This window comes from Lonchura striata, chromosome 2, assembly GCF_050655825.1.
Source record: "Lonchura striata isolate lonStrDom1 chromosome 2, ASM5065582v1, whole genome shotgun sequence".
NCBI classification, from domain to species: domain Eukaryota; kingdom Metazoa; phylum Chordata; class Aves; order Passeriformes; family Estrildidae; genus Lonchura; species Lonchura striata.
This window is the reverse complement of record NC_140704.1, coordinates 44000505-44017409: the sequence shown is the minus strand read 5'-3', so window position 1 is coordinate 44017409 and position 16905 is coordinate 44000505. Positions and strand designations below refer to the sequence as shown.

At 41.8% G+C, this 16905-nt stretch overlaps 1 protein-coding gene across 7 annotated transcripts in view; it reads right to left on the bottom strand.

The window, feature by feature from the left end:
- Positions 1–16905, bottom strand: part of TMEM108 (transmembrane protein 108) — a 162709-nt gene that overhangs the window by 13369 nt on the left and 132435 nt on the right. The window contains exon 1 of one of the 7 annotated variants that reach the window (XM_021531252.3): positions 3927–16794. The exons of the other annotated variants lie outside the window; for them this stretch is intronic. Within the exon in view, the coding sequence (XP_021386927.3) occupies positions 3927–3939 (13 nt within the window). The 5' untranslated portion in view covers positions 3940–16794. Of the gene's footprint in view, positions 1–3926; positions 16795–16905 lie in introns of those variants that run through there. 7 annotated transcript variants of the gene reach the window in all.

Genomic DNA, 16905 nt, shown 5'->3' with positions numbered 1-16905 from the left:
CCAAGAGAAGTTGCTGCCACAGAACAAATTCAAAGAGGAAAGGATGACGATTTATTTTGGATTTGGTGTGTGGAGATAATGGTCCAGGAAACTTTGGGCCTGCTGTTCTGAGGTAAAGTGCTTTGGCAGATATTATGAGATACTAGATTATAATGATTGTACTGCCTATTAAAATTTTTGGATGTTCTTTGTGTAACTACCTCTCTCACACCTCACACACACAAAAGACCCATCACTATTGGATTAATGTTTTTCTCCAGGATATTCCTGAAAGAATAAAGAAGTTGTCAGCTTTTCTGCATATCATACCCTGGGGCTAGAAACCCTGATCTTTTGCTGAAAACCCACCTAATATCCATCTCCACTTCTTGAAATACTGATAAATCTGAGGCTTGCCCCTATAAACATTTATAGTCTCTCCAGGGCAGTCTGTTGTGGTGGCAGGTCACCACACATCAGGCGTGGGAAACCAAATGCATTTATCTTGTACCTTTAGGTGGATAGTAAAGTACGAATAAATATTTATAGGAAATACTACATCAGAAGTAATTTATCTGACAATAAACAATAACTCCCGTGACATTTGGCTATCTCAGGTTGTGGCAGTCAGGTTTTGCTCATCTGCTACTCTTGCTTCAAAAGCCTCTGCAGAGCCACTGTGGCCCTATAAGCTACAGTTTTTTAGGACATTTTTTCTGCTGGTTGGATGGCTCACAGAAATTCCTTCAGTAACCACCAGAGCTAATCTTTTCCCCTAACTACTGGAAAAAATATTCAGCTTAGCAGATAATTGTAAAAATAGCCAGTGCTGTATATTTAGAGAGGAACAGCTGATGATAAGGACGTCACAGTGGGTTTTGTTGGCCCTTTTAAGTAGAATTAATTTGCTGGAAAGTAAAAGTAAAGCTGGAATTGGTATTTTTAGATGCTCTGCATCATCACCCAAGCATACTCTGTCTGGATTTGCAGTGACTTGATTGCTCAGAGCTCCCACTTACATTTCTATCATTGAGGATAGGCAAAGTCTTACGAAGTGGGGCTCTTACTGAATTCCCTGACACTGGACTGCCCTTATCAACAACTTTGGCTTAAGCCTGGGAAAATTACCTTCTAAATTTCTGTAATCAGGCACAGGAGGTATTTGTCCCAGAAATGGACTTATCCAGCACCCGTGACGTTCTTTCCTTTCCCCTGCTCTGTCTGTGCTTCACAAATGCACCTGTACTAAGTGAAGGACCATGGTGGGTACACTGCCAGTTGTTCTCTGGTGCCTCAGTTTATCTTCAATTCTACTGCCATTGAAAGAAAGCCTTCCGGTTGCTATCAAGTCCTCCTTGCCAAACTTTGATATTCCAGGTAAGATAGCAAATGTTCTTGTTTAGTTCAAAGTGAAGCCCTGCAGTCTTTGCCTTAATTTTTGGTTGCCTAAGGCTCTTAGAGCTGATTTTACTTAGAGCATGAGCCCTTTGGAGTAAGAACTGGCAGTCCTTATGATCTGCTGGCACAACAGTAATGCAGACTGATGCAAGCACATTATAGCAAACAATAATATTTTCAAAGGTCAGCTCACACCATTAAGTTTTTTCATAAGGGGCCATTTCTAAGGTACAGGAGCTCAGGGTCAGAACAGATCAAACTGGTTTGTGTTTTAAATGCTATGTGTCAAATTCATGCTTTTAGAACCTAATTTTATGGCTACATTAAATCCATTCAACCCTAATAAGAAGGCTGATAGACCTGACATCTCTGTGGTGTGAACTGTGGTCTTGCATAGTGCACAGTGCACCAGGAAGGGCATATTAGGTACAAAATGAATTAACTCAAGGATGAAACACAGCAGAGTGACAGCAGAATGTAGATAGAGGGTGTGGATGTGCATTTAGCCATAAAAACTTCTTCCTGACAACAGGGTGCAATGGTTCAAATCTCAACAGGACCTCCCTGCAGTGCTTATTCCCACTCACATGAGGAGCCTGGAAACGGTGTGTATAGTTGTGTATTTGAAGGAAATGAAGTTCCTTTACAGCAGTGTTTTAAAAGACTGTGGTTTATGTCTTCAATGAGTCTCAGAAAAGTCTGGGGTTAGGAGTACTTCACTTTCCTAGACTATGAAATCCTCAGGTTCTATCTACCACTTGGAAACTTCCTTGTGACCCTTTTATTTGCACACAAGTGACATAACTGTGTCCCTCCTTATCAGAAAAAATAAGCAATTCAGGCCTCAGCAGCTTATTTGTTTTATCTCTGGACTTCGGGAGGCTCCATAAGGAGCCAGTGTCCTGGCACAGGACAGCATTAGAGGATTTTTTCACTCAGGAGTTAATACTGCCTGGTGCTGCACGGGACACTTGATGGGCACTTCGAGAACAGCCTTTCTGCATGACATGGCAGAGCAGGCATGTGGCTGTCGAGTCAGCTCATGCGTTCAGCCTCCCTGGGGCACCCCCTTTAAACAACACAAACTTACGTAACTCCTGTTCTAAAGCCCATGGAAAGGTTCCCAATGACTTTAGTGAGTTTTGGATCAAGTCCTAATTGCCAGAGATACAGTGGAAACTGTTGAGCTGCACATTTATGTTTTCTACAGCAAAAGAAAGTGCACAACAAGCTCAGTCTGTTGTTTGACCCTTTCTGGCCTCTGCTACCTCGGACCTTGCAGCAAGATAAACAGAGCCAGCCTGAGCAGTACTTGGCAAACATTTTTGCTCTAGGAAGTCAGGGAGAGCTTTTTGTGCAGAGACCTACTGCTGGACTCATTATTTCAGACTGCCGTGGGCAAGGAAAGCAACGGGAGCTGTCCTACAAAGGACCCATTATCAACAGACCCAGGGCTTGGGTGCACATGGCCACAGTGAGGGATGCTGAAGCCGCTCCGTGCTCCTGTATTGACTTAGTAATAGCGAGACAAGATCGTGCAAAACCTCTTCAAACAACAACAACAAAAGCTTTTTTGCAACAAAAGCTTTCTTTTTCTCAACACTAATAACTTCTCACGTGTCTCTCAACAAACCTAAAATATTGCAGGGAGCAAAATGAATCTTTAATAGGTGGAAACTGTGTACAAAGTGTATATTATTACTTCTGTTACGGTCATTTCTTTGTGGTCTGTCTAAGCAATACAATTTTCACCCACAATAAAGCAGCCTTTGTACAAACAAAGAGTTAAGCAAATTTAAACTCCTTGATTGGTTGCAGAACTGAGGGGGAAAAAAGGTAGACTACTCTGCATAAAAAAATTATCTTCTCTGAAAGTCTATTTGTTATGCCAGAAGTCCCAGATATTAACTTACAAGTTATTGTCTGTTTTCCTTGGTATTAGACAAGTGATCAACCTGAAATTCAGCACACAAGCATTTGGTAAAATGCAGGGAATGAGACACAGAGTAACAGCTCTATTTACAGTAACATTAAACAGCATCAGCAGAAGCTCTGGAAATCACATGTACAAACAGAAATTAAGCAGCTCTTGCTGACACTCCCTGTGCAACAACAGTAACAGCACTTACGGTTTTCATGTGGCAAGAAGTCATGGTCCTTTAAAGATACAAAAGCATTGCAGACTACTATTACTGCTTTAAAATGCACTTACACCACAGGTTTTGAGAGAGTGAGCCTGTGAAACAAAATTAATTTCTGGCCCTCCAGAGAGTTAAACAATAGGTGATACAAAAAGAACAGTGTTGAGTAGTCACAGAGCAAACAGTTCCCTATTCGTTCTCACACTGCACTAGAGATACTACAGATACTACAGGGATAGGTGCTTTAGAAATAATTTAGATCCCCTACTCAGCTAAATACATACAGACATTGGAGCTGTTCAAGCTTGTGAAAAGGCTACTGACAATCAGGGCAACAGTAATTACTGAGAGGAGGGTAATAAAATTAAAGAACCTGTCTCTAGTTGCTCATTCAAGGTAAGCACTTACCTGAAAATATCATTTGGACTTGTCAGCAGACATCCTCACCTGCTCACATCACAAGGATTTGGAAGCTTCATCTCTCAGTGGAAAAAGGAAAAATACATCTCTCTAATGAGGCAGTTGCATGCAGGAGTTGCTGTTTTTGTTGGAAGTGGTTTGAAGGAATGAGGACAGAGAAAGCCCAGGCAGGCGTGTCTTGCAGGGCTGTGCAGCGAGAGGGCTCACTCCTTTATGGAGTACCTTTGCAACTGCAAGGCAGATTATTTACTGAGCCAGTCCCCCTCTCTGCCAGCAGATCGAAGGGCTGCTTGGTATTCCAGCTTGGTTTCCCATCAAGTCCAGATACAGTTTGTCTGACACGAGTCTATTCAGATGCCAGAGGATTGCTGGCAGTCCTCGTTTTCCGGGAACAAAACAGCAACAAGCACCCCAGCTGCATGCCCTTGTCAGGCTGTTCAGTCCCTATTTCAAGGCAGAGTGCCCTCCCTCCAGAGCACTGCTTAGCTTTTTGTGTGTGGATTTTACAGATCTACCTCCTGCTTCTGCACCTCCAGCAGACTTTCTATTTATTCAATTATCTCTAATGATATTCATATTTCTGTCAGAGGAAAATACAGGGAATGAAATCGTGATCACCCTCTCTCCTTCTCCTTCCCTGGCATCAAAATGCTCACTCTGTATTTTATTTCTTCACTCCTCAGTGGTGAATGGGCAATTTCAACTTGTAACCATAAAGAAGTTCACAGATCCTGTGATTACTGAAGTCATAATCCTGCCTCTCTTTTTCAATTTATTATTTTTTTATTTTATAAATTTGTTTAGTTTCTCTCTGTCTCTTTGGCACAGCCGGTTGTCTGGAAGAACACACTGCCTGAAGAGCGCAAAAATGTGTCCTGGGCAGCAAAATACCTATCCCTCAAAAGGCACAGGAAAATGTAAAGAGAGCAACAAGTTGGGGGCTTCTTGAGGGTTTTTGACTCAGAGTTCCTGCTACACCCAAGGGTGCTGCAACAGCCCAAGCAGTTTGTTACATGGGCTCCTCACAAAATATATTCCTAATACTTTTCTAGAGAGAAAAGGCAGTTCTTTCTTCTTTCTTACCATACCAGGTGAGAACATCCTAATTTTTTCCAGGCCTTGGAAATAAGTATGTTTCCACCAGACTTCTTTTTTGATGCTGTGGCCAAACGTGTAAGAAGTGATGTGGTAACAATAGGTTTGAGATCCGGCAGCATTAACAGCTATGGGGACTCTGACAGAGATGCCAGTGCTAATTTTTGAGGACAAAAGTCCCTATCAGGAGAGTAGGCAGGTGCATAACAAGCATATTTCACCCACAGTTACACGAACTTTGTCTTCACAGGTTTGCTAATTTCATGAAGGATGTGGAAAAACAGAGTATGAATAATAATCTTAGGTCTGCTTTGCATTTCTGTGCTTTTGTGATGATGCTCCTTTTCTCCCTGCCATTTGCAGTTCACTTTTTTCCCTTACTGTTTCCAGTCTGAAGGTTTTTCTAAATAAAGGTATTTAGTGCATTATAAAAAAGAAAAAAGGTCCTTAAAAATATCAGCTTGTTTAGCAGTTTCTAGAACTCAGGGCTGATTAAGAGCTTGCTGCTGAAACAATGATTTAGCACGAAGCTGCAGCTGGCGTAACAAGAGAACCATGCCACGTATTTTAACCTTTACTGGGGGATTTGCCACATCTGTAAGTAGTAATTCACCACAGATTTCTTCCCTGTGTGCTGTCATGGATGGAAACATATGGTCCAAAACTGCAAAGACTGTCATCTGGAATTTCAGATGAAAACTCTTCGTAAGGACAGAGGCGCTGTGCATTCCCTTGTCCAAAAACACATGGAACAAACCAAAAATATTTTTAAAAGCACATGAGCATTCCTTGGTCTCACAGCTCCCCCCTCACACAAAGCTTGTCCAGCCCCAGCTTTGCAAATGCACATCCCTTCCTCTCCAGCCTTGACTTGGCAGCAGTTTTTGTTGGCAGGATGCTGTTGCCAAGGGAGACAGAAAGGATGTGCAGCTGGCTTTTCTTTCACCTGCACTTAGTGCTGCTGATCCTATTTATGTTACTGCAGAACCTTTGGCTTCTAAGAGACCTACCATCAATGTCACCGGACCTTTTGACAAAGACATTTGACAATGACACAAATAGCTGTGGACTCTGATGAAAAGCTTAAAATAGGACCTTGGCAAAGTGGGGACATAGTTGGTGTCAGTGATACTAACTCAAGTCAGGGTGTCCATTTCCCAAGAAAAGAAAGGGGAAAGGAGGATTCAAAGCCATCCTAAAAAGATTTCCAAACACTCCCCAAACAGTGAGTAACTTCACATATGTAAAAGTTACGTGCTTGGTTGAAGGTAGCTGTGGGTCTTGGCAGGCAATTCACTCCATCCAGAGGCTGACTAGTACCTCAGAGAGGCGCCTCTCCTACATTAGAAAAAAGAGGTCACATTAAGGATGATGAGTTCAACTTGATGTCCATTCTTCAGGTGATGAAAACTAAGTGAGAGGAATCTCACCTCATATCCCTCTATCTATTTAGATTGCACCATCATATATCAAACCATGAAGGGATAAATAGGAGTGATGTTTGAAAAGGTGACATACAGTTCCCATATTGTTATACTTTCCAGGAGATGAAATCACACTGCTTTAGACATTCAGAACCAGATTTTACAGAACACCAAGTGAACAACAAGCTCTATAGAGCAACACTACATTGGCATAAAGAGTGGACTAGAACAAGGCCTGACAGTTTTTCCATGGTGATGCATTAGGAAGCATTTTTCTTTCACATATTAGAGGGTAAGTGGGCAAACACTAATTCAGCTGAAACTGGAGCAGCTGCCTCTCAAAGAAACAGCACACTGTGGATCAGCTGCTCCTGGCCCCTGCAAGGCAAGATGTCTGGTGCCTGCTGAACTGGAAAGTGGTAGGCAGCATGAGGAAGTAGAAGCCACTTCTTCATGCATAAACCTTTTTCCAAAACCACACAGCTCTTGTGCCTGCTACACTCCTTTCAAAACCCTTCTACTTGCTGTTGGAGGCAACCAAGTCCAAGTCATTTGATTCTAGTACCAGATGATATGTCTTTTCCAAACCTAATTTCTTCAGGACTAAACCTCCAGCTCTAAGTAATTTACACTGACTTACCTATCAATCAAGGATGCTTATTCTGGACTCAGGATACTCTTTCATTACAGCACAGTCATTTCAACTTGTCTTTTCTAAGGAAACATTTAAAGGAACAGACCCTATCTATCCTCTATCCACCCTATGTTTATCTTTCCCACTAACTCCTGATCGTGATTTCAAATATTGTAACACACTGTATGACAATTGGTGAGGCAGACCAGAACACCCCTCTGCTTCAACAGTGCAGACCTTCTTCTCCTCTACTTGCAAAAGCTTAAATTCTCCAGCCGCAGGTACAGAAACACTGATATTGCAGCCAGGAGGAATACTCAGTAATGCACAGGCTGACTAACTTCTATAAACCCTGAAGGTATTTCTGTCATTTCATCTGCTCACTGAAAGTAATTTGGATGATTTATTACTTATGCTCCCCTTCAAACACATTATTACTTCCAAGTGCCTGGTTATCCTTGTGCTTGATCTCCAATGAGAGCTGGTAAATGAGGAGCATGCACTGATTTGCTATATGAGCAGGTAAGACACAATTAGAAAGTAATTACTGTATTTACCTGCAGAAAAGCTTTATTCTAATTTTTTGATCATTCCCAGTTAAAGAGATACTGCCTCAGAATGAGTAAATGGGCAGGGGACAGGGGAGGAATTGTACAATTATTCATAGTCCCAGGTTATTATCTGGGCAAGTGAAAAGCAAATCAGGTCAGGATCAAGGAAGTCAGCATTTCTGGTATGAGGAACTGGGGATTGGTTTGGAGATACAAAGGGTCAGATGTAAATGGAAATTATTCCCAAGATGGACTTGGGATATAATAGGGGAATGAAAGTTGCCATGTCCAGATTTTCTCCTGTGAGAATAGCACAAGGATGTAAGGTTGCACATAAATCAGACAGAAAGGCTGTAACGTGCTGTTTTTATGATCTAATTTTATTATCTGCTGGATTATACAGGCTAGCAAGGCCTCTGGAGTGGATGTAAAGTTGCTAGGGAAAGAAGTGAGCTCTTACTTTTCAGTTCTATTCGTCCTTCCTACAGACTAGAGACAGCTTTCCTTTGGCTTCTGGGACAAAAATTTGTTTTGCCTCTTTGCAGTCTTGAATTGAACCTGGCTTCAGCTAAGGCTTATTTCAGAGTAATCTGATGTTCATCATGGTCCATCCACACTGAGCCACACGGACGATCTGTGAGCCACTCTCCAAGGTGCTCTGCTTTGTGCAGCAAAGCCCCTGCACAGAGGTGCATGCCTGGAACTCCAGAATGTCAGGGGTGTATGTTACATTAGGACATACAAAGATAAAAGGGGAAGATCAAATTCCCTTCTTGAAAATATCAGCTGCTGGCTGCAGAGATGAAGAATGGGGTTTTTGCTCCATTAGGTGAACTGCAAGACTGCACAGGTATTGAGATATGGATTTTTTTGCCATGCTTTGGAGCTGGGTATTGGTCTGGAAGGAATGATGGTTCAAGTTGGTGTAGTAAATCATATGTACTTATAAGTAAGGTCACAGCAGGAACTGGATATAATTTCTGCTAATGAGAGCAGAATTCCACTGCTTGCATTTCACTCAGTATTATTGCTTCTGAATTCAAGAGGTGGAGATATGCAATATCATACATGAGGATCAGAAGGGTGAGATGACACAATGACAGAAAATATTTGATTAGTCAGGGGATGAGTAATGTAAATGGAAATATATGTGAAGTTAGGAAGAGGCTTTCACGTTATAAAAATCTGCTCTATCAACCCTGAAGTTCATTCACTTCTGTAATTCGTATTTGCAATTCAGCATGAATGCAGTTACACAAGAAAGTAAAATGTTTCACTTTTCTGTGTGGATGGCATCTTTTTACATTTGCATTAAAAAGAAATAAAAGATCCACCACCAACTATGTGTGTGCTGCTTTGGAATGCAGTTTTGAACATGTGTTGGTCTTGTCTTTTCACAGAAGTATATTGCATGTCTGAAGCATCATTTACCTTTAACGTTTTAAGTGTTCATAGTGGACTAAAGTCATCCTGCCTTACAGATGGCTGGCACTTGACACCGTCAACATAGAATAACTGTTTGCAATTACAGCAATAATAATGTGCAGGCACCTACTGCATTATTATTCACATAGTACTTTACAGGTAAGATATTATATTTGTCTCTCCTTTCTGGTTAAACCTGCCTCTATTTACATTCAGGAAAGAATTTACTTTAGCCATTTCTGAAATGTCATCACCTCCACACTTAATTTTATTTTGGAAGGAAATTGGACTGACAACCCTAACAACTTCTGATTATTCACAGAACAGCCCTTGTGAAGAGATTAAGTGTACCAGCTTTTCCGTGTTGCCCTGTCAGCACACAGCCCTTGGGGATCTTCTCTTGATGTGAAAGTTAGCTCAGCCCCAATGCTCATTCATCCTTGACTTCTGTTTTGTTAATACCAGTTATGTTGTTGGTGATACGACGTGGACATCTTATCTCTCTCCTTCCCCTTCCAGAAACTACACTCATTTAATTTCAGTCAGGCTATAACAGAGTTCCCAAAGCACAGTGCTTATTTTTCAGCTACTGCTGATGTGAGCTGGCATCAGAAGGCAAAATAAAGGGCAGCTGCTCTCCTATCTCTCCCCTACACCATCTCCCCTTCAAGAGCACGGTGGCTGTGCAAAGCTGTGCAGCAACCTTGGGTGGCTACCGAGAGCACCGAGTGCTCAGACACCTCTGCCTTTACAGTCCATGGGTGTCCACGCTGAGATAGCACTGCAGGAGCCAAGTCCTAGGTGCTTGTCCTGATGCTTTGCAGGGAGATGTGCCTCTGCCCCGTGACCCAGCTGCTCTGCTCTTGAAGGCTATTGATTTTTTTTCTGGTGGGAATGAAAAAATGCCAGCCACACAGGGACATTCGATTTCTGGTAGTGACAGTGCCTAACTCAGTGGTAGCACCTGGCTTCACTGCACTTCCCTTAATATATGTGACTGCTTGGGCCTCAGAGAGGGCTTGAGATTTGCTGGTGCATTGGCAACAAACTTCCAACACAGCTGTGAGTTGTTTCCTTAGAAACAGTGCAAGTGCAAACATACCCAGAGGTGTGTTTGGAAAGACAAATTAATCTCTGAAATAGATAATAACATGTTTTTACTGCCTACACTTCTCTTTTCCAGGCTTTCCTTGGTCTGGACTTAATTTATTAATATGCAAAACATAATCTTGAAACTAGGACACAGTGGAGCTGTTGACAAACAAAGAACTTTCTGTTCAAGCACTTTGAATGAACTACAATTAAACATCACTCTGAGTCCTCACCAGACAGATGCTTGAAGAGCTGTGTGGCACTCAGATGTTGCATTTCCATGAAATGCAATGATAATACTGACAGAAGTGTCTTGTCACAGTTTTGCCTTATTACATTTTCCCCCTCGCTCTCTTTTTAAGCATTCTCAGCTGTCATTGTACCCGAATAGCAAAATCACTCCCACAGTAAAGTGCAGTATCAGGATGCAATTCTGTTTGAAGACAGAGCACTAAGTGTGGCACATCAGTGTTAAAGCTGAGGAGAGCATTAGTGCTTGCATTAGCATTAACTACGGTGGCTAAGAGAATGTACTGCCAATAGCCTTAGCCAAGGTCAGGACACCAAGAGGAAGGAATGTCAAGAAGCATTATACAAAGGACATAATTTTAAGTGCAGAGGTTCAGCCCTGTTCAGTATGGGTTCAAAGGACTGGATGGAAATATAAATAACAGAAGGCTTGCTTGAGGTACCCAATTCCAGGATCATAGAGAGCAGTGTCAGGAAAAGTCCCCTGGGACTGATGGTGGCTTCTACTGCAGCAGTGTAAATCCAGGACAACTCCTGGGCAATTAGGAAGATTATTCAACATATAAATGACTCTCAGAGGAGAACAGAGGAAACAGTAAATGGACCTGAAGAAGTAAAATACAGCTGGGAGTTGAGGACCAGTGACCGAATTAGGAGTAAGAAATAATAGGAAGATAAAGGACAATTAAGAATTTCAAGTAGTAGTCAAAGGAGTGGAAAGGCTTGTCTTTTGTTCTCTTCAAAACTGGGTGCTGGGTGGACCATCTGAAGCTATTGTGATAGCTTAGCACATCCTTGGATTGGTGCTTGGGTGCTTAATTTTCTCCTTTACCTTGTTTGTTGGAAATCAGTGTTTCAGTCAAATAGGAGATTTAAATAAGATGTGTAAAACAGCTGCTCAGCCCAAGATTACTCACAAACAGTAATTTGTATATAGTGGCTAAAAACAAATGATCTGGCATGAACCAAGGTCAGTGGCTGAAATCCCTAAGATAACCAGAAACCTGCCTAAGGTTGTATCTTCATGCAATCAGAATCTGACTTCTTGATTTGAGCACTGCCTCAGAAAGGCACAGGAGCCAGAGCTGCTTCCATCTGATGTCAATGGCATCAGCCAGATGCCAGAAGCATCACGCATGATCACACTTTGCTGAACTGGGACTGGGGTGGGAGCAGGCAGATAAAGCAGGGGGAGCAGCAAAATTGACACATACCTCTGCTCTTACAGGCCTAAAGAAGAGGCTTTGGGGAGATGTACAGAATACAGCTCTTTATGGAGACACATTACTCTCCCATCCCTCTGTGCTTCTTTATTGTATATTTATTCAAAAGTGTCCCTGCTGGGAGCTTCTCCTGCATGCTCACTCACTGTCAATTACATTGCCAGAAACACAGCAGCACCTACAGCAATGTTTCTATTGCATTACAACTATTTCCTGAAGATGACCTTGGGTCCAAGATATTTATCAGATGTGTAATAAAACCAAAAGAGGAAAAAATGACACAGCAACAATTTTCAATGATTTGTTTGTGAAGGTGGTGTGATTTGAACTTGCAAATTACAGGCAAGCACTTTGTACTTGCTATGGTAATAGAAAGCATCTCTTACTCAGAGCTCCATGTCGACTTCTGCCTCTAAATTAATGCTTCCAATTAGTCTTGTGTTATTGTGCATCCATCATAGAACATTCACTGTTTGGGCTTTGAACAGTACAAATCCATATACTGGTAATTATGAAAAAATACATTTTGTAAGACACAAATGTTCCATATTTATCAGCAGCACCTTGGGCACTTTACAGGCTTTTTTTCTGACATATTTTTAATTTCTACAGTCAGATTCATCTTTGGGTTTAGTTACTAATTGAAGCTCAAAGGCTTTATAACTCTTTGTACTGGGTTCAGGCTTGGCTAACTCCATTTTTCAGCATGTCCCTTGAAAAATCATCAAGCTACCATGCATGTGTCCAAGGCACTAAATGATCTTCCAAGCTACGTGGCACATACCATGCAGGAGGAAAAAAAAATCCAGACTTATTCCCTGAAATTACATCATATTACCTAATTTATCCAGTGCTGTTTCCAAACATTCTCTCTTTTCCTATGCAAAATTTTTGGCATGTGTTAAAAATGTATGTGGAATAGTTTAGGAAGGATTCAAAGGAGGGTAAAAGGGAAGAATGTATCTAAGGCACAGACCAAAATTATGGTTCCCTTATAAGCCTCTGGTTTCAAGAGACATATAACTGTCACAATAATTATTTAACAGGGCTAAAACATTTCAGGTTTGGAGTCAGTCCAGAGGCGATATTTCCAGAAGAGAGGAAAAGAAGGAGCAATGCAAGACCCATTTCTGAACTGACACAGAGGCAGTGCTGTCTCTGCTCACTCACTGGGATCTTGGAGCAGTTGGACACAAACACCCTTTCACCTCTGGAGCAGCTGCTCTTGGCAGAGCATGATTAAAAGTGGACTATGATGACAATTGTTACAAGCTACTGTAAAAATTATCCCTGAAAACAAAAGAGATAATTTTTTTTTATATATATATATGGTGTTAATGAAAAGCAAAATATCTGACATCAAGCTTTTATCTGAGTGGGAGATTTTAGCTGATTCTTTACTGCTCTGTCACCTATACAGCATCTCTGGAGACACAGGAGGAGCACAGCCTCCCTCAACAAAGCCCTTCTGATATAAGAGGACTGTCTACTTAGCACTGATTTATCTGAACAGCTCTGTGGTGCTGCCTATGATGGACCTTGATGTGAGTGTAGGACAGGGATGGGGAGGCTGGGGAGAGGATGCAGCTGGAGAGCTCTGCCACATCTTTTCTGGAATGGCAGCAAAAGCCATGTGCCCAAGGGCAGGCTGAGTCACTTTGCAGAGAGCTGCTGTGCTTCACTGCTGCTTGAAAGGAAAACATTTTAAATCTTGCACCCTTTGTGGCTCCCAAACAACTGTCTGGTGAGAAAGGGAGGGCATCACAAGCTCTGGTGCCAGCTGCACATTGCATCAGGGCTTTCCTGCTTGCTGCCATGCAGCCCATATGGGACAGAGTCACAGGGAAACTTCGCAGGGATGAAACCAGAAGGTTGCACCAGGAATTATTCATTAGAGTCCTTTAAGTTTTAGTGAAGATTCAGATCTTTCTCTATAGCAGGCTGAAACTTGTGATTCCATGAATGCTATTTAACTCTATTAATTATTCACAAGAGGTGGAGCTAAAGAGCCAGCGGAACACAGTTCTCTGTCCTCCTGGATGGATGAATGGATGGATGGAAGTGGTTCATTTGCATCAGGACCTCTGGGATGAGCAGGTCCCCTGACCCTTCATTTTCAGTGTCTGACCCAGTCAACACACATATCAACTGTCTTGCAGGCTCTGTAGAGCATCAGACCTGACCCTGAGCTCGTGTGGGTCATCTGGCCCTACTGAAACACAAAGGGCAATGCCAAGCTGGAGCCATCCAGGGGCTGGCTCTGCAGCTGGACAGCTGCAAGGCCAAGAGCACTCTGTCATTACCACACCCTGAGAGCCAGCAGTGCAGACTGGCCCCTCCAGAGCTCCAGTCTTATCTTGGTGGCACAGTTCTAACAGGACTATGTCAGTGCATGCTTCTCCCTACACCTCCCTCCTGAGACAGTGCTGCCACTAGCCTCAAACAAATGAGCTGATTGCAAGGGGGAAGAAAGGAAAGGGAGGACACAAGCGGATGGCAGAAAGGGAATAATATTTTTAGATCATAGGACAAAGTAACCAATTGTAATCTGTGTTTAAAAAAAAAAAAGAAAAGACTCACCCATTCATTCATTCATTCGTTCACAGGCATGAATATGATCAAACTCACCCTGCAGACACTAGGAGTTGCTGGTGGCAGCTATGGAAATCCATTCCTAACAGTTACCTCGTGGGATGTATTTACATGTCTTTTCATGATGTCTGTATGATTATGCTGAAGAGTTTTCTCTGCCCCTCCTGTGCACCCACAGGTACAGGCATGTTATAGCAGCAGGTGTGAGGGAATAAGTCTGGGCATGACAGTGTTAGTTATAATTAACACACACATTTATATTTCATGTCTATATTTTGTTCATGTTTTTATCAATAAACAAATTGGGAAAAAATGCAATCCATTGTAGTTTAGTGTGGAAGAGGTTTTCAGTGACTTCTGTGAGCCAGAGAGAAGTTTGATAAGAGGATCCATGTTTACTCCTGAAAGAATTTTCTACCAAGGTCGTTAACATAGAAACCAAGAAAGAAAGAAGGATAAATAAGAGAAACCTGCAGCTGCCTATTCCAAAGAACACTTTGTTTACCTTTAGTGACCAATGAGTAAACTTCTGAGTTTTGTAAGAATGTATAAAAACCATGCATACTATAATAGAAACTGGTTTGAAGCCTTCTGAAAATGGAGTGTGTTGTATTGTCTCTGTCTCAACTCTGACAGTTTAGGTCTTACCTCCTTTTACAGTACACATATGAAGGTCTTTTATTTGTTGGAAGTTAGAAAAAGCTACTGACACAGGGTGCCCAAGGAAGGCAGTACTGTGAATCAGATGGAGCATTCTGAGGTGGGTCTGAAGTGTCCACACAGCATCATCTCCAATAAGAAGAGGAGATAAAAATCCAGGCATGTGTGTCTCCTTGTCAGTCTCTATTATAGTCCCTGAGAAAAATTACTCATTTAGAGGCATTATCTCTACATCTTCAAAATCTTCAGCCATGTACACATGGCATGCAGCCTGTGAATATAAAATCAATTTAAAAGGATGCCTCCGAATGCAAAGTGATGACACAACATTTGCTTAACATTTGCTTAACCCCAAATATATGTCATGACAACTGACACCCAGTTGAGGTGTAAGAATGGAGTGTCTGCTGAGGGACATCTCTGTCACACTAAGCAGAGATTTCTGTCATAAGATGTCAGAGGATGGCTGGGTCATTTGTGGAGGTGTCTTTAGACACTGGTTTAGGAGTAGGAAGATTTGATTTCATAACAGCTGTTCGTTTGCAGTTTGCCTGATACAGCAGGTGACAATTCAATAAAGGCAGAAAAAATCCACTTTCTGTAAATATGTTATGGGTTTAAGGGGTTTTAATATGTCTGGTTTCTTGAATGATTTGCAGTCTATAGTGGTTTTCCTTAGGTCAAGAAGCTTATTTGAAGATGAAGGGGGCAGATCTGGTGGAATTTTATGTGGAATTTCACACAGGTTCTCAGCTTGACAGAAACAACAAAATTCACCCAATGAAAAACCCAAGTCAAAGGCTGATTCAAACTTACTCAATGGATTTATGTGAACAATGCTTCAATATTTTGATGAGATGTTACCCATACCCGTGTTCTGGGTTTGCAAAAATGGAGTTTGTCTCTCTCTACTGCCACCAACATGTGGAGTCAAAGCCCCAAAATGACACTTGATTTCCAGCATTAACTCTTTACTACTCCCTGGAAGATATTAGAGAAACCTCTGAAGATAGCAGCCTTAGAGAATTGCTCTAAGGAAGAAAAGGAAGAAGGAAGAGCACAGGAGATACCCCAAGACAGGGAGTAGGGAGAAAGACAGAGGAAGGAAAAAAGGGAACAGAATAAAGAAAGAGTGGAAGATGGCATATTTTCTTGACAAGCAATACTGGATGTAAGAGCTATGTTCAGAATACATAATGTTATCTGAAAAAGCTAATTGCTTGTATATGTCAAAATCCTCTTTCTGATCATTACACAAACCACCTATTGACATGGCTGAGATATTTACTCCTTGCTGAATGAACATTACTTATACATTGGCCCAGAGTTTGGCATCAGAGCTGGAACTGGGCTTTTCATGCAGAATAAATCTGACATTCCTCCCTTCAACCACTGTTTGACATTCTAGGAAAAATTAAATTCTTCATCAATATGTACAAACTGTGCCAGGATGAGCTGTGCCCTCAGACTGGCATTTCAGAAGGGCTGTGCTGCAGTACTTCAAAGCAAAATTTGGCCTTCAATTCTAATTGCTCCCAACTCTAGTAATATTGAATTGATTTTCTTCAGACATGAACTGTTTTCTCCTTCATCACCGAGGTCTATAAAACAAGCTGGGTTCAAATTTCCTAGCATCAGCTCTTCTTGAGTTATGAGGTCAGAGAAGCTGCAACTGGAACAATTAGGAATAGCTGGTTTCTCTTCAGGCCCACATATCGTAAAAACAGCCAGGCTGCTTTTGCTGAGCGTTCTCAAAATATTCCCCTTTAGACTGAGCCAACCCTGAAAGGTACATTGCTACCCTTCAAGGAACTTTCTTGAGAAAATTAGGAACAAGTGAAAACTGGGGAAGAGTCTGGAAAAAGAAATGTATAGGAAGCAGTAACAGTGGTTTTGTTTCCACAGAAGTAGTAAACAATTCCCACAGCTCCATCATACCTTAGCTTTGGAAGAGCCTACATGCTCCTGAGTGGGACTGTGGCTTTCTTCTTTCCTAGAAGAGACATTTTTGCTCTTAGAATT